General features: G+C 28.9%; 1 protein-coding gene across 2 annotated transcripts in view; it reads left to right on the forward strand.

Moving 5' to 3' along the window:
- LOC111687210 (epidermal growth factor receptor) overlaps positions 1–17,998 on the forward strand; it is a 53,346-nt gene extending 35,348 nt beyond the window's left edge. Inside the window, exons 1-5 of one of the 2 annotated variants that reach the window (XM_023449636.2) lie at positions 74–1,161; positions 13,364–13,586; positions 13,660–14,843; positions 14,910–15,042; positions 15,115–17,998. In XM_023449636.2, the coding sequence (XP_023305404.2) occupies positions 867–1,161; positions 13,364–13,586; positions 13,660–14,843; positions 14,910–15,042; positions 15,115–17,563 (4,284 nt within the window). In that variant the 5' untranslated portion in view covers positions 74–866 and the 3' untranslated portion in view covers positions 17,564–17,998. Of the gene's footprint in view, positions 1–73; positions 1,162–13,363; positions 13,587–13,659; positions 14,844–14,909; positions 15,043–15,114 lie in introns of those variants that run through there. The other variant, XM_023449644.2, reaches the window with a different exon arrangement.
- Positions 17,999–19,558: the final 1,560 nt, after the last annotated feature.

A 19,558-nucleotide genomic window follows, 5' to 3' on the forward strand; every position in this document is an offset into this window, starting at 1 on the left:
GGTAGACAAAAACAAAACACAATACAATACGAAAGAGAGTCAAATATCTAAAGAGAGTCAGTCAGTTTGCTAGTTGGTCTGTCTGACTGTATGAATATTTTGTTTTTCGTGTATTTGTATACGGTTCGAAAATAGCGTTGGTAGTTACTTTTGTATTTTTAAGATAAACTTTAGTTTCGTATTCAACGTTTTAAAGCACACTTCGTATGGAAGAAAATAAAATACATGAACGGATTATTAACGGCCTTTAGTGGAATTCTTATAATAACATATTTAGAGAAATCAAAATTTAACAATATAAAAATGAAAATGTATAATTAAATAACTATTAAAATCAATACGATTTTAATATTGCGAGTGAGTGTTTTAGGAATGTGGCAAAAAAAAATATTTAAATAAACAGTAAAACAAAAAAACCAACAAAATCGTAACAAAATAACTAGTTTGTCTGGAAATCACTACATATATGAAAAATCGCAAACAAATAAAATAAAACAGTTTTTGCCAAGCAAAATCAAAGTTTTACGATCATTTAAATTCAAGTTTGAAAATTAAAATACAAATATGAATAGAGTTTAAGAAAACAAAAATAGAATAGAAAAGATTCAAAAAGTGCAACTGTATAAGCAAAATAAAAAATTAACATACAAAATTTAAAACATCTACAAATGACGTAAAAATTTGCAAATTTAAACACGAAAATCTTAAAGAAGTGTCAGTTTCCAGTACGAGTTTATTGCATACAACTCTCATACATACACTTAATATCTTGTTCGCTCACACGTTCAGTTAGTCGCGCGTTAAACGTTAAACTTGAAATATATAATGACGTTGGTGTTATTAAACTGTTAGCCTTAGTTTTGACAATGAAAGGATTCAATTGGTTTGGAGCTTCACTACTCCTACTGATCGTACTCACACACAATTTCAGTTCCCTTCAAGCAGAACGCATACGCAATGGCCGCAACAGCAACAATCATAACAACGGAGCCAACACAGAGGACAGAGGGCAACGTAAACGTAATAACAACAGTCAAAAAACACAATCAGCCCATCGCCAACGTACCTCCTCGTCACAACATTTACTCTCATCTTTAGCCGCCCAACCCAATACTCACCATCACATAGAGGATCAACACACAGAATTTGTTAAGGGCAAAAGTAAGTTTTGTTTAATTTTAGTTTTAATCACTTGGTTGTTACTTTTTTCATTTATTATTAAATTTGTGTATCTCTTGAATGCATAAAAGTGCAGATTTAATTAGTTGATTGAACCAGGTATAATTGCATACAAACAATACCGAGTTGCTAGTACTACTTATAGATAGATGTATTTGTTCATACGTATTTAAAGTTTTCTTTGTTGTTGAGCCATGCTCTAAACTACTGAAAATTTAAATATTTACGTAGATACATATGTATGTAAGTACGTTCGAGTTTGACTAGTAAATCACACTCAAACATCATTTGATTTAAATTTGTATTTGTGATTGCGATTACAAATGAGTTTGTGTTTGTGTGCGCCATTACACGTCCCATAGTTCACTCTTGTTAAGACGTGATATTAATACTAAATCGAATCGCCAACTGATGCGATATTGGTTTTTGCTTTATGTATTTTATGGACTTTACATACAAACATTCCCACTTGTATTTAGAATAGTTTTGGTTTTTTGTTTTATTATTTTATTTTTCAATCGTTTTTGCATGGAAAGAGTTCAGACAATGTATTGAGTGATTGATTGAAGAATTAACAAGAAATTTGTTCGAGTTCGTTGAAAATGTTAAATTTATAAAGAAAACAAAAAAAAAACGCAAGTAATACATGCGGAGTCAATTTGAAATGTGCTAATTAAATGAAAACATTTACAAGTGTAAAACAATTAATAGTATGTTTGAAATTTTTAATTCTTTGCTAAAGGTAGAGTGCAATATTAATTTCTTCATTACATTTGTAACACAAGAAAATAATAGAACAGAATAGAAGAATACGATTTTCCGAATCAAATGAAATATATTCCATACACAATAGAACTGTTTCATTTCAATGTTTGATCAAGACAAGTAAGACGTATTATTTGTGATATATAAATATGATATGTTTGCAAAGTCGGTGTAAACATATCATCACTCATTTTTGTAATTTATAAATCACAATTAATGTTAAAATGTTAAATATTTAATTTGAATTTAAAAACACAAAATACATGCATATTTATGTGTATGTGTTTCCTTCACAAAAAAACAACGATTTATCTTCGTTTAATTTTTTTTAATAAAAGATTAATAAAAATTTTAAACGAAAAGAAAAATAAATGAACAAATATTGTTTTTTTTGTTTCGTTTAAAATTTCTACCTGCTGATATGTAGTATTACATAGTAGTAAGTAAAAGATTAATTGTCAGCATATCTTTAGTTTCGGTTGGTGTTTGTTGTTGCTGTTCCCTTTGTTTACTTTTTGAAGTATGTACTCATAATTTTAGTCGAACATATTGGGGTTTAGACATTGCATCACACGTTCGCTATCTATAAAAATTGCTACGTTTTTGTTTGTTTGTTAAAAGAATGATATATTTTTTGTAATAATTTTTGATTTCTTCTTTAAGGTGAAAAAATAAATACTCATGTATGTGTAACGTAGTTAGTATGAATATATGTAAGTGTTTTATACCCACCTTTAAAAAAGATGAGGGTATATTGATTATGTCATTCCATTTGTAACACATCAATATATATCACAGACCCACAAAAATATAGGGTTCAATTTGGTATTAAAAAGTGGCGCCCGAAAAACAGCTTTACAAGTCATAACTGTAACTTTAACGCCCATTACTGGCTTAAAAATACGAGTTTCTATATAAGTAAGTTTCTTTCGAGCAGAAATCTATCTACCAATTTTTTGAGAATCGGTCCATAATTAACACCAATACAACCTCCCCCACATGTAAGGTACCCCTCAGAAAATTTTTCTCACTCACTACTGACTTCAAAATGCGAGTATAGCTATGAAATTCGGTACACAGAAGTAAGTTTCTTACAAGACAAAATCAAATAATAATATCAATCTAATGTTTATAGGAGAGCATTCCATTTATTGTATACGGTTGGTATATAATATTCGGCATAGTCGAATATAACACTCTTACTTGTTATTTATTGACTGTTCTCAATTTTTGTCTAAACTTTGTAAGAGTTGTGGTCTTGGTTAACTGTTCTTTTTTATTTTGGAATTAAATTAAACTAAATAATGCACTTTATCTTATCTTCACTTCAGAAAACGTATGCGTACGAGCAAACTTCTACTGCCTTTGGAGCAAGTTGTGTGTTACAATAATTGTCTTTATTTATTATTTTACTTATAAGTTCAGTTTGTACTTGTATTTTAATTACAAAACTTATTTGTTTTGTTTGGTCTGGCTCTTTACCTTCAAAATATCCATAACTTTAATATATTTTGTTCATGTTTTTTCAAAACAATGATAAAAACAGTAAATACCACTTAAGACTTTAAAAATGATTAAGAACAAGTCACATTTAAGCATGAATGTATGTATATGTTTTTATACTGGTATATATATATGTCTATTTATTCTAACTTAGACGCAAAAAATATATTTAAAATTATTTAAGAATTTGTCAGACATTTTCAACACCTCAGTGTTTATTATTTTATTTGTTACATTTAAGATAAAATACTAAGAAAATTAAATAAACCGAGAAATTTAATTTATAATTTAAATTTTGAAAAAGATCTAATAAAATATATGAATTTATTAAAAACAGACTTTGCTCTCATTTGTCACAAGATCCTTTAACAAAAACACATTTTACAATGTCTAAATAACTTTCCTTAAATTGTCACAAGATCCTTTAACAAAAACACAATTTACAATGTCTAAATAACTTTCCTTAATATTTGATTTTCCAATTTATTTTATAAAAAAATAATCCCGTGATATTAACAAATTTTATTTGCATAATCATATAAAAATACATACATTATGATTATATTGAACATATGTATGTACATAAAGTATTTTTTGTATTTGAAGTACATGTATTGTATTGATATTTATATGTTATATATACATGCATCAGGGTTGGAAAATAGATCTTGAAATTGTATCCAAAAATTTTAAAGGTTAAAAAAGTCAGCAATGACGATAGAAACAAAACTCCTGTGATTAAATTTAGAACAATGTTGCACCATATTTAGTTTTTAATTTGGATAGATTCAAATAGATATAATTTTTAATAATTTTTTAAAAGCCTATAATTACTGATCGAAGTATGTAGATAAAAAGAATGTATTTTCTTGTCAGTAATATATACAATAATACTAAAATTTCCATCTCTGAAATATATTTGTATTTATTTATAAGTAAACATTTATTTAACTACAATAGAAATGTTTGTTTGAAAACTATTTAAATACCAAGACAACAACAGTTGAAATTTAAATTGAAAACTTAATTTTTAACAAAGTTTTATACAGACATTACCAGTATCCGATCAATCGAATTTCATTGATATTATTGTCTGAATATCTCCCCTACTTTAGAAACCCTTAAAGCTTATTCATTCTATGTTTAGAAAACAATGTTTGTAGGGGAATTTTAAAACCCTTTGATAAATTTAAGCGTTAGTTAACTGTAAAATTTGTACACCTCTAATAAAATTATACATATACATACATAAGTATATAGACAGCACTAAGCACAAATATTCGTGGAACTTTAAGTACAGCATGATCGCACAATAATAAAAAGTACTTTTAAGTTGTACAAAAATTAGCAAGAAAATATGCAAATATTGAATTATTAGCCTCGTTTTTATTTGTTTTTAATTCGTGTGTTTGAGTGTATGGGTTTTTTTTTTTAAATAAACAAAGATAATAATTTTATTAATGTTGAATTTTTTAATATTTAAATTTAACTCTCTATTGATGTTGTATATGTACAACGTACTTGTATCTGTGTATGTCGATGGTTGATTGTTCAAAGATTATAAAATAAATAAATTAAAATTTGTTTTTCTTTAATTTTGTTGTTTTTTATATGTTTTGTTATCTTTAACGGATGTGTACCTGGATAACTGAATTGTATCTATAATAGACAAACATCATGTATTTTATTTACATTTGTACTTTTTTATATGCAAAACTAAACTAAACATAGACCCTATGAAATGAACTGCAAAACACGTGTAACCGAATAATTCGAACCCCTCAGGAAATTATGGAATCAAGTTAAATCAAGGAGTTTTCGTTTTTATCTTCTTGCTTTAGCAAATATTCAGGGAACAAGCAAATGTTAAGTCATAAACATACATGCGTATGTATGTATGAATGTAGATAGGTACACATGTAGATGGATGGTTGTATACTACTCGTCATAAATACAAAATTTTTAAATCTATAATTAACAAATTTGATTAGTGTTTTCTTGGTAGAAAAAGAGAAAACTGGTTTTGTTTAAATATCTATACAAATAAATAATATTTTGTGGTTGTTGCTGTTGTTTCGTTTAACTCTTAATTAATTTAAACGCTTTCAAATTTGTTTTTAGTGTTTTTTCTTGTCCATATTAATGTAAAAATCTGTTGAAGTTTATGTTGGATTGTAGAAAAGTATTTGTACGATAATAATTATTTAGCTTTAGGCTTTTATTTACGTTCATCATTTACCTCGACCGATTTTATTTTGCTTTTATTGACAAAATTTTGGCAAAATTTAATTTAATGTTAAATTAGCTTTACTTACATTTAAAAAAAACTTCTCTTGTTTTTTATTTTACAGAATTTAAAATCATTCCAATGAATAAAAAATTATTTTCAAAAAATTTGAGTTTATTAGGAAATCTATGCTAATTAAAAGTTTCACACCACTACATTAAAAATGAAACCAAAAAAAGATATTTACTTAGAGACGAGTGAGTTTGTATGAGTACAAGTACAAAATACGTGGTAATATATTTCTATGTACGTTCAATCGTGCCTACAAAAATAGATACAAAATGTACTATTTGTAAGATTTGATTTTTCTTCTGGCTTTTTTCCTCTTCTTCCATGTACCACTACTACAGAGGCACGCGCCAGTAGATTTATTTGTCTTGATTTTCTATTTTTTTTTTTTTAAATTCAATTTTGAAATGCATTTTTATTTTTATTATTATTTTTTCTTCGTGTTGTTCACAAATAGATGTTGTTGCAAACATGAGAGTGTGTGTATATGTATCTCTGTGTGTAGTAGTTGTAATATTGTGGTATAACAACATTCCAATGTTATTTTACATATGTATATATGTATGTATTTGTTGGTTTGTATGTAAGTATCTTAGCTTGAGCTTACAATATCAACAAAAACACAATAATAACAACAATATACATACAACCAGCATCCAGCCATTCGTTTTCTTATTTAGACTTCGTACTCTAAAGCGAGACTTTCAATAAATAAACAAATGGTTTTGGTTTATGCTTTTTCTTCCAACTTTACTTTGTAGATACACTTAAAGATAAAGTGCATATGTACATACATACATACATACGTTAGTAAAAGATGAATAATAATATGAAGAAAACTAAAACATACTCTTACAAATACAAAAACAAATACATTCACTTAGAGCAATACATGTAAAAAGCTTGAATTTCATGTTAAATATGCATTTATTTTTGTAGTTTTTGCATTTTCTTTAGAATTTACCGATATTCAAATCTCTAACTTGTTATTACATACATATATATAACTATGTACATATTCATGAGTTTGCCACATTTTTAGTACTTAAGAAGATATTATTATTTTTTTTTTTTGTGAAAGTGGTCTAACTTAAAAAATCCTCAAAACAGAGTTATAAATATATTTAGTTTAATGGTCTTTTTTCTATTGTTGTATATTTACAAAAAAAGTTTAAAAATTTGCACTAAATTTACCACAAATTTTTCCCCAATATCAGAATAATAACTATACCCTACACCACTATAGTAGGGAGGGTATTATACGTTTTAGCTGATGTTTGTAATATCCAAAAATATTTGTCCGTGGTATGTCTGTTTGTATGTCTATATAAGCTAATGAGCACCCTTCAGGTCGCAATTTTTAATATAGTTAATTAGATAAAATTTGCCACATACTTGGTCCAATATTTTGCCAAGACCCCATACAATTGTACTCCCCGAATAGGACTTTTGAGCTCATAATGTTAAATGTTGTAGTATGTCAAGAAAAATCGGCAAAACTTAGTTTTAGTAAATAAAAACTATCGTATGAATTTGTAAAGCACGCGTTCAGTTTACTAAATATATTTAATAATATTTATAACAATTAATCTACACATTTTAACCATTTGTAAGACAAATCTAATTAATTATTTATAACTTTGTATAAAAGTTGACAACAAAATAACTGCAAATTAAAGGATTTTTAAAAATGTCATTAAAAATGTTGCAATATGTATACAATATAACGAAAGAAACTAAAGTGACTTGAAATACACATAAAGAGCACGAGCCAATTGGCGACAAAAAACAGTTTTACAATAAATTATTGATGGATAAATAAAAATAATGAAAATAAACATACAGAGTAAATACATATGTACATACTAAGAAGTTTAATAAAATTTTATACACAAACATTTACTCGCTCTAAGCATCTATATATACATATTTATGTATATGTATATGTATGTATGTATGTATGTATGTATGTATGTATGTATGTATGTATGTATGTATGTATGTATGTATGTATGTATGTATGTATGTATGTATGTATGTATACATGAAGAAACAAATATGTTATGTATGTAGGTACATTCATACATATGTAATATAAAATTTAAACATTTAAGCTCATCGCATTCATACTCCGCATGCTTTCTGGCATTTCTAAATCATAAACATTGATATTTTTATATACCGGTCATTTACGTACATAAACGTAGATATATAAATACATGTCTGTCCCTGTATACTTTGATTTTTACCTCCAATGCTCGCTCAATCGTACATGCACGATGCCGATGATGTTTTGTCAAAAAGAATCTAAAGAGAATTGAATTGAAGCAAAACAAGAAAAACATTTAAGCCAGCATCTTTGGCTTCAATATTTTTGTACATTCGATTTATATTTTAGCATGTCGTGCTCTAAGGTTCTTTAAACTTTTCTTAGTAATTGATTGAGGCAATGACGATCATGATGACGGCAATGATTATGGTGGTGGCGGTGATGATGATGCAAAATCATAAATAAAAAATCGTGCCTCACGTTTAGCAATTTCTTGCAACTACCACTTACTAAAAGAAATACCAAATATAAATACATTTTTATCCACATATACATATATACATATGTATGAATGTTCATATTTTTATTTAATACATTTATTCAACAAAATGTTCATTTTTAATGTAAAGCTTTAGTTGAACTATTTTCAAAAATGTTTCTAATGAGCAGTTTTCTTATAAACTTAAAAAAATAATAAAATTGGGAGCTCTTAAAGTTTTACTTAACATGGTAATTTTGAAATTAAGATAGAGATACTTTAGGCCTTTAGTCAAGATTAATATTAGAAATAACCTTTTGAAAAAGTTTCAAATGTTTTAATAAGTTTTATTACGTAAATTTTATTTAATAAAAAAGTAGGTAAAACATTGACAATACATAGTACATGAGAATGAACAAATATAAGTGGGTTTTCATTTCTGGGTTTAATGTTAAGCTTACAAAAAACAACAAAAACAAATGACGCCTACATTTAACTAATGGATAAACAAAAACAAATAAACAAAGATTTTCGCTTTCACAATCATGCAAACGCTTTACAAAAAAATTTTTAAAGTTAGTAAGAAAATAATGCTAATTGTATATATTGTTATTACAACATACAAAATAGAACTTTCGTTTGGGCTATTGACAGTTTAATACATTGAACTGAATTTGTTTTGAGTTCAAAGTTGAAATTAATAAATATTCATATTTATGTATACAGAAAGAAAAATCATGTTAAATGAATTCGCTAAATCTATAGCCATTTTAATATATGGTCCAAAAATTGTCCAAAGGAGTTCATTCTTTAAAAAAATTGTTTAAAATTTTTAAATTAAAAAAGAATTAAAAAATTGGAAAGAATGAAAAAATATCTATCTGAACTCTTCACACGAAATTGCCCAAAATATAGGTACCAAATGAATTTCTAAATTTAAAACAAAGTTAAATTAAAATTATAAAATAATCACCAAAGATTTTTTACATACTTTTATTTGGTAGATTATAAAAGTATGTAAATACTGAGTAATTTTAATAAATTCTAGTTTTATAAAATTAAAAAATTAAATAAATGTACATTTGAATTTTGCATTATAAATGTGGTATGACTAGTACTGTAAGATACATATACATATTAGTAAAATTATAAAAGCAACTTAAAAATATGTACATATCTAAAAGAGAGCAAATGTATCTGTACAAAACAACAACAACAGTAATAAATTATTATAATAAGTAATAAAAGTAACAACAATAAAAACAAGCAATCCAGGTGTCTAAACACTAAAAATAAAAACAAAATAAATAATAAATACTCATAGTAAGTAGTTGGTAGTAGTCGTAGTAATTCGTTGGATATTTCCACGAATTTCAAAAGCAAAACACAACAAAAGTGTAAGTGATGCCAACACCACAAATCTTTCAATTAGTTTTTCAAACATTTTATTCCTTTGCTTAGAAATTATCTGATAACTTTTATTTTGATCCAAGTTTAGATTTCTTTGTACATTTTAAGAATATTGAATTAAATTAAAATTCTACAAAAAAAAAAAAATCAAATAATGTTCTTAGTATAATAGGTTGTAAAAACTCGCTTAATCGAATGCATTTTTGTAAAACCCGCCAAATTAGCATTAGTACTCACACAACAACACAAAAATGAACATAAGAAAAAAGAAAACTAAAATATAAACAACAAAAAATTAAAAAAATAAATACTAAAAACCGGTAAGACTAGGCTACTAGAGGGCATATAACCAAGATATGTATATTGTTGTTGCTGGTTTATTTTTGTTGTACAAGTATCTTACAGTTTGAGTAGAAGAAACATGTTTAAAAGAATATTTGAACTGAAGAAACGAGAAACAAAAACAAAAATAATAAGAGAAGAGTTGTAAATATGTGTATGTATGTGTGCATGTTTGTATGTATTGGTACAACATACAACATGATTGAAGATTTGTTAAGAGTTAAAAGAACGAAGAACAGATTGTTTTTACACATTTGTTTGTCCGTTGATATCTTATTGTTGATTCTGTCTGCTGGACTTGGGATGGATGCATTTTATTTTACAGAGCATAACCGAACCGAATCAAGCCAAAAAGCATTCAATTGTGGTTTAAACCATACAAATTCTTAAAAGAAATATTTTCGTATATCTGTGTGTATATGCTTCGAATGTACATACATACGCTTGTATGTGTAACTAAGGGAAAAAGCGCCGAAGCTCTAGAAGAAAGTTTTTAAGAAGAAGAGGAAGAAAAAGTAGCTATAAACAAATCTTTTGATTTCCCTTTGATTGCTTGTTAAACAATCAATCATTTTTGGTGAGTTTGCTGGTTTGAAAAAAGTTTAAGCAAATTATGGCGTCTGACGTTTGTTGCTTAAGTCTTTTGTTTTAATGAGTTTTTGTTTTTATTCACCGTTTACATTTTTTTAGCTGCTGGCCTTAAGCCATTTTTAAAAGTAACATTTTTCATCAAGCTTTGCTTAGAAAAGATGCTTAGCCTTAAAAACCTAGAGACTTTTTTGTTAGATTAATCAAAAAGTCACGAGTAAAAATGGCGATTGTTTTTATATCAAACAAAAATAAAATAAATATTAAGCTCTTGATGTTCAAGTCGTGTCCAAGTCGTTTGTGTTTTTCTTTCATTATATTTTTTGTTGCAATTTACTTGGCTCTGTTTTTGCCTTTTCATGATTATTATAAAAATTATTTACCTTATATAGAATCCTGTAAAAACTGAAACCTTTTATTTATTTTTCTTCTTTTTTTAGTGTTCTTGTTCTGAAGTCACAGAAATATTTTCATTGGTTACTCTTTGTATGTGTTGCTTAAACGCGGCTTCTTTTGTTTTATGTTTGTAGAGACAAGAACAAAAATACAATATTACCAAACATTTTTAAAATTCTTCTTTTAAAATTTCTAAGGAAAAACAAAAATGGCAAAATTTCTGTTCGAACAATAATTATTTTTTAGGGACAAAAGCGAACAGTACTGATAGCTATTAAATAATTTTATTTTTTTTCGATATATTTTTTTTAAATTTCTGAAATAATTTACAATATATTGTATTAAATAAATCAGTTGGTTGCGCAGAAGTTTTTCAATTTAAAAATGCATAAGATGGTCATTATTTAAATAAGAGTTTTATTATTTTTTTATGTATGTATGTAGGTAGCAGTTTAATTATCTCATTTGGCAGATGGCACACTTCATTGTCAACTTCCTAAATGACACCCACTTTTGTCTAGCCGGTTAAATGTTTTATTATATTTCAAAACTGTATAGATTTTTATTGTCCCTTAACCTTTCTGTTTTGCGTTTCTGTTTCTGTTTTCGTTTCCGTTTATATTTATTTGCATAGCTCTGCATTTGATTATGACCCACAATAATGAATGGATTTAAAATATAAACTACCACAGCTATTTTTTATTTTTATCAATGCTGACTAACAATGTTTTAACTAAAATTATATAGAAATAATGCGTGGTGAACTGTTAAATAATACAAGTATATAAATAAAAATATTAAAAAATCAACCAATATGTATATAATTTTTTATTTAATTTTATATTGAAAATTATAATGAAAACAAAAATATTTTTTTTTGTGTAGGATGCTAATTATTGTTTACACCAACATCATTTTAGTTGTTATTCTCTTATTCTCACTCTCCCTTTATCATCTGTTTTGCTTTTATTTCTTTATCATCTGTTGCAAACCCACTTATTAAGTTTTATTTTTTTAATCTTTCGATTTAAAGAAATTTTCTTATATTTTGTAAATGACTACATACTTTAGAAAACAAAGTTTAAGGCCGACAGAACAAACTCCATCTATGAGATGCTCAGAGTTATAGACAAAACTTAAAATTATGTGTAGTTGTATGTATGTATGTATGTATGTATGTATGTATGTATGTATGTATGTATGTATGTATGTATGCATGAGTGTATAAGTAAAACTCATCTTTATTTTCTGTTTGGATTCCAGCATTCAAACCCAACGCCCACTTTTTCTTTATGTCTTAACGCATGTTAGGAGTGTATATAATTAGTTTAACAAGGCAGCCATTGGCCGCCAGAGATACAACCTACATTTCTGATGAATTGTTTCTTTCTATTTCCACTAGATTTCATTCGTAATAAATAATATTGAAAGACCGAAAACGAAGTGCATTTTTAATTAATCAATTTCTATTTAAGAAAATATATATAAAATGTTGAAATTTGAAACGGTCATATCAAAACCAAATCACCCACTTTTAAAATAAGTTCATAAATTAATTAACAAATTAGTAGGTGTTTTAAAAAGCTTTCTTAATATTGGACTCTTAAATATGTTATCGACCTAAAGAACAACAATTTACACATACAAATAAAATGAATTGATGTTTATAAACAAAAGACTTAAGACACATACATAGAAATCTATCTTACAGCGTGTGTATTTTATTATTATTATAATAATAATAAATAAAACAATTTTAAAAGATATTGAAAGAAATTATTTTATTCAAATTTTAATAATTAAATCTTAATTATTTTCCTAGTTAGTTCCAAATACATAACAATAGAAGCAAAATGACTCTTCGAATGGAAAATTGTACAATCGTTTAAGAAAAAAAAAAAAAAATAATGCAAAAAACAACAATAACAATTACAAAGAATAAGCTGCACCTTAAATACATCAATAAAAACTCTCTTAAATTACTTTTAGTTGTCATTTTGTCTTAAATAAAAATAATTCTATAGAAACGTATAACTTTTAAGAAAATGTTCGTTTTTGTTCTCAAAACAATAAATCTCAAATATAAGAAATAAAACACATTTACCTATACACAAGTCTTTGTCTTAAATATGTTCTCTTTTGCTTTGTTATTCTCTTTGTTTTTGCATTTGATCAAAAAGCAGAAGTTCTGACCAAATAAAGTTTGAGCATTTGTTAAAATAGATTTAAAAAATACCTTTTGAACTGCCTTTTAAGGTCATCGTATATTCTGTTTGATTTTTTTTAATAGATAATAAAATTCCAAAGAAATATCTTTGTTTTTATAAATTAATTTTATTGTTTTTTTTTATTGCAGTTTGTATTGGTACTAAATCTCGTCTATCAGTGCCCTCAAATCGAGAACATCATTATCGAAACTTACGTGATCGCTACAATAACTGCACTTATGTCGATGGAAATTTGGAGTTGACGTGGTTACAAGATCCCAATTCAGATTTGAGTTTTCTGGAGAATATTCGAGAAGTTACCGGTTATATATTGATAAGTCATGTTGATATACGTAAAGTCGTTTTCCCAAGGTAAGTTCTGGTTTTTTGAGTTCGGTACATTTGGCTCTATTTAATTCTAATACTTATTTTTGTTTTGTTGCAGACTTCAAATTATTCGCGGTCGTACATTGTTTAATCTGAATGTTCAAGACGAACAATTTGCATTTTTTGTTACATATTCGAAAATGTTTTCTTTGGAAATGCCCGCTTTACGAGATATCCTACAGGGTTCAGTGGGGTTTTTCAACAATTTTAATTTGTGTCATATAAAGAGTATTGACTGGAATGAAATAATGTCTGGCCCCACCGACAAATATCACTACAACTACATCTACAATTTCACTCTACCGGAAAGGGAGTGTCCTAAGTGTCATGAGTCCTGCGAGAAGGGCTGTTGGGGCGAAGGTCCTAATAATTGCCAAAAGTTTAGCAAAATCAATTGTTCACCCCAGTGTGCTCAAGATAGATGTTTCGGTCCTCGTCCTAGGGAATGCTGTCATCTTTTTTGTGCTGGTGGATGTACAGGACCTACGCAGAAGGATTGTATAGCATGTAAGAATTTCTATGACGATGGTGTCTGCAAAGAGGAATGTCCACCAATGCAGAAATATAATCCAACGAATTATTTGTGGGAGGCCAACCCAGAGGGAAAGTATGCCTATGGTGCCACATGTGTTAAAGAATGTCCCGAGCACTTGTTGAAAGATAGTGGAGCCTGTGTTAGAAGTTGTCCCGCCTTCAAGATGGCCAAAGACGGTGAATGTATACCATGTAATGGCCCTTGTCCCAAGTCATGTCCAGGCCTTGCAATCTTGCATGCTGGTAATATAGAGTCTTATAGAGGATGTACTGTCATTGAAGGTTCTTTACGGATTTTGGATCAGACTTTTTCTGGTTTCCAAGATATTTATAAAAATTATTCTCTCGGCCCTCGGTATAGTTCAATGCATCCTGATGCTTTGGAAGTATTCTCAACTGTTAAAGAAATTACCGGTTATTTGGATATAGAAGGAGCCCATCCAGATTTTAAAAACCTCTCCTACTTCCGCAATTTAGAGGTAATACACGGTCGTCAATTGATGGAGAGTTACTTTGCATCATTATCAATTGTTAAAACATCATTGCAAAGTTTGGAATTGAAATCTTTAAAACGAATTAATGCTGGTTCCGTGGTAATTCAACACAACGACAAAATATGTTATGTAAACGAAATCAATTGGACCAAACTACAGAAATCAGGTGAACATGGCTTTGTGGTGGAAAGAAATCGCAATAAGGAGGATTGCAGTAAGTGACATTAATTTAAATTTCACATTTATAAATACGTTCTAAAATTCGAATATTTTTTTTTAGAAAAAGAAGGCTTAGTGTGTTCGAATCAATGCGACCAATCAGGTTGTTGGGGTTCCGGCAACGATCAGTGTTTGGAATGTAAAAACTTTGAGTACAACGGCACTTGTATTGCGGATTGTCGTAATATCACCAAGTAAGTAAAATGTCACATAGACTCTTAAAAGTTAAATAGTAACCGAAATACAATTTATTTTTGTTCTTCTAGTGCTTATCAATTTAATGCAAAAACGTGCAAACAGTGTCATCCCGAATGTCGGACCTGTTCTGGTCCAGATGCTGAACATTGTGATGAATGTGTTCATGTAAGAGATGAAAATCGTTGCGTTACCGTTTGTCCGGAAAACAAATTTTCTGATTATGGTACATGTCGCAGTTGTCACCCAACTTGTGAAGGTTGTACTGGACCTCTTGACACCATTGGTCCTGGAGGTTGTAAGACATGCCCCCTGGCTATAATTAGTTCAGATGGAAATATTGAAAGATGTCTACAGAAAAACGATAAATGCCCAGATGGTTATTACTGGGAGTACGTGAATCCAAGAGAGCAAGGTCAACTCAAACCATTAGCTGGAAAAGCCATCTGTCGTAAGTGCCACCCTCGTTGTGAGCTGTGTAGTGGTTATGGCTTCCACGAACAGGTTTGTCAAAAATGTGCCGGCTATAAAAGGGGAGAACAGTGCGAAGATGAATGTCCATCAGATTATTATGCGGACGAAGCGAATCGTGAGTGTTTCATGTGTAATCAAGAGTGCAAAGGATGCACTGGTCCTGGTTCAGACGATTGTTTGGCGTGTCGTAGTTTCAAACTTTTCGGTGAAGGAGATCCTTATGACAATGCAACTATCTTTAATTGCACTTCAAAATGTCCACCGGAGTATTCACACGTTATTTATCAAGCTCCACACTTGGGAACATATTGTTCAGCAGTTCCTCTGAAGGGCTCCAAGTTGGTGGCAGCTGTTGATAACTACATATTTTTGATTATAGCATTGGTTACTTTAGTGTTGGTTTTGGGCATATTGAGTGTTGTCACCTACGTTTGTCGTCAAAAAGCCAAGGCCAAAAAGGAAGCTGTTAAAATGACCATGGTTTTATCAGGTTGTGAGGATTCTGAACCATTAAGACCTTCCAATATAGGTGCTAATTTGTCTAAATTACGCATTGTAAAAGAGGCCGAACTACGTAAAGGTGGTGTTTTGGGTATGGGAGCATTTGGTCGCGTTTACAAGGGTGTCTGGGTTCCAGAAGGAGAGAATGTTAAAATTCCCGTAGCCATCAAAGAGCTTTTGAAATCAACAGGAGCAGAATCAAGTGAAGAATTTCTCCGAGAAGCATATATTATGGCTTCAGTTGAGCATCCAAATTTGTTAAAACTATTGGCCGTATGCATGACTTCACAAATGATGTTAATAACCCAACTTATGCCTTTAGGTTGTCTCTTGGATTATGTTCGCAACAACAGAGATAAGATTGGTTCAAAGGCTCTACTTAATTGGTCGACACAGATTGCTAAAGGTATGTCATATTTGGAAGAAAAACGTTTAGTTCATCGAGATTTGGCAGCAAGAAATGTTTTAGTCCAAACTCCTTCTTGTGTGAAAATTACCGATTTCGGTTTGGCAAAACTCCTAAACAATGACTCAAATGAGTATAAGGCAGCGGGTGGTAAAATGCCAATTAAGTGGCTGGCATTGGAATGCATACGTCATCGTGTTTTCACAAGTAAATCGGATGTATGGGCATTCGGTGTGACCATATGGGAATTGCTTACATTTGGTCAAAGACCACATGAGAATATACCAGCCAAAGACATTCCTGATCTCATTGAAGTTGGCTTGAAATTAGAACAGCCAGAAATATGTTCCTTAGACATTTATTGTACTCTATTATCCTGTTGGCATTTGGACGCTGAAATGAGACCTTCATTTAAGCAGCTGGTGAATGTATTTGCTGAATTTGCCCGTGATCCCGGTCGTTATTTGGCCATTCCCGGAGATAAGTTCACAAGGCTTCCTTCATATACCAGCCAAGATGAGAAAGACTTGATTCGTAAGTTGGCGCCAACGTTTGATGGACCCGAGCCAATAAATGAGTCCGATGACTATTTGCAACCTAAATCAGCACCCGGTCCCCACAATCACGATGGCTCAGAAGACATTCCCAAACTAAATCGCTACTGCAAAGATCCCATGAATAAGAATTCTTCCAACGAAAGTGATGAAACCGATTCGAATGCTAGAGAAGTCGGAATAGGCGACTTGCGTTTAGATCTTCCAGTCGACGAAGATGACTACCTTATGCCCACCTGCCAAATGCCCTCACAGAGCCAACTTAACAATAATAACAATAATATAACAACGAGCAATGCCATGTCTTCAGCGCCGGGAGGTTATATGGATCTAATTGGTGTACCAGTCAGTGTCGATAATCCCGAGTATTTGCTCAACCCAACTGCCAACCAAAATCCCCAAGAGGCTCCCATACCAACACAAACACTCGGAATACCAGTAATGGTATCGAGGCCACCCAACGGAGTAACCACAATGCTTGATATGCCCGTAACACCCTCAGAACCCACAAGTTCTGATCATGAGTACTACAACGACACTCAACGAGAATTGCAACCTCTGCACCGAAATGAAACAAGGGTATGATATTAAATCTGGGCTTTGATAACACCACCACTGCCCTCGAACCCTAAATATAGTAGAACATTTAACCAATTCTTGCCCTAAAACGGTTAAAAATGAAAACGTGCCTTTTAATGTCTTAAATATTAACATCTCCTACAATAATTGTAAATAGAACAAATTTTTAGATATAAAACTAAATAATCCAATGAACAATTTGTAACATAAAATTGTTTGTGTCCCGCCTGATGAGATAAGAACTGATCGGAAATTCATTTCGATACCGAGAAAACAACAAAAATTAAACGCCTTAAAAGTGCCTGCATATAAATGTAAATTAGTATATTAAGTAATGTATTTATTAAACTTACACATGTATGTATTTAGTTTTATTTATCGCATATAAAATTAGTTTTCTTACTATTAATTAAGTACTTATTGTTATTGCAATGAAACAAACAAATCAAAAGCGAAATTTGTAAATAATAATTACGGAATATTTGGACGTATTTAGTGTATTTCCGCTAATAGTGTTCCACATATAAAAAAAAACTTCAAAATTTAAATAAAACAAAAGAAAGGTAGAATGTGGCTATTTCTTACGATGTATAGTTATAAAAACGACAAACTAAACGATAATTAAAAAAAGTTAACTGATTATATTATTATATAATAATACATTATAGACACTCTCTTATAACAAGTTAACAATAAACTGTCAATGATCAAAATGTAAATTAAAACAAAAATATTTTATACATATGTACGTATGTATGTATGCATTTACATAAATGTACATATGTATGTATTTTTTTAGAAAATATTAAGATGATTAGGAATATATATTTAATACATTTACTATCGAACTGTGATAATCTGTAGAAATAAGACGTCTCATTTAATTTTATTTTCATTCAAATAAAATCGATTGCAAAACAAACTAAACCTAATAATATATAAGAAAATTTAGTTATTCATTTAAATACTTAGTTTTAATTAATTTTAGATATTATTTTTACAATCCTACACACATACGACAAATAAATTATTAGCGTGAGTGCCATTTCTTGTAATGAATGATTTAAATATTTCCTTGAAAATTGTCAGTCAATAATTCTAAATAATTTTGGCACCAACATTACCATCATTTAACTATTGTAATGATTAATATCTATATATTAACCACTTTTTTCGATCGACATTTCTTATAATAAATTTTTATAATTATTATATGCGAAATTAAAAAAAAACAATAGTTTAGACAAATTTTGTACATACTTATAATAATACTGGATATGTATTCATAAATGCTATAATTAAATAGTATAGGAGTTTAACAATGTCGAGAATATTGAGTTGCATTTGTAAACATTCTGTTGTTTATTCAATCAAATTAATTTAATCGATTATTGTGAATAATTTTGTTATTCCTTATGGTTTTGATCAAACAAAAATCATTGATGTATGTACAATGTACATTATGTATGTAATTACCTATTGTTGTATACATTATGAAAGTAAATTATTTGTAATTATAAATAAATGTATGTATGTTTGTCTCTCCGAATGTTGTACATATTTAGATTGTCCATTAAACTATTTTAATCATTTTAAATATTATTGGGAAAATAAATAATTAAATGTTTTAAGTATGATTTTAACGAAATATGTATATTAATTTTACAAAAACAATATTTACATAAAAATAAAAAAATAATAAAACATAAATTGATTTTTATTCTTTTCTTTAAAATTAAACTTACCAGCGCCAAGTGGTATATAAATAAAAGAACAGGAAAATAATTATAGTTTACATGCGTAAAAGAAAAGTGTTGTCGAGATTAAATTTTGAACTTCAATCGCATGATTTTACCAGGGGAGTGGTGTGTCCGCATAGGAGGACACCTCGGGTATGTTTAATTTTTAAAACGATCATATTTATTCGTTAGAGTTCCGATCTCAAACAAATTAAATATACGTATATAGAATCACTTTATCGAGTACTTTAGTTTTTAAAAT

The sequence above is a fragment of the Lucilia cuprina genome, chromosome 6 (genome assembly GCF_022045245.1).
Source record: "Lucilia cuprina isolate Lc7/37 chromosome 6, ASM2204524v1, whole genome shotgun sequence".
Classification (NCBI taxonomy): Eukaryota; Metazoa; Arthropoda; class Insecta; order Diptera; family Calliphoridae; genus Lucilia; species Lucilia cuprina.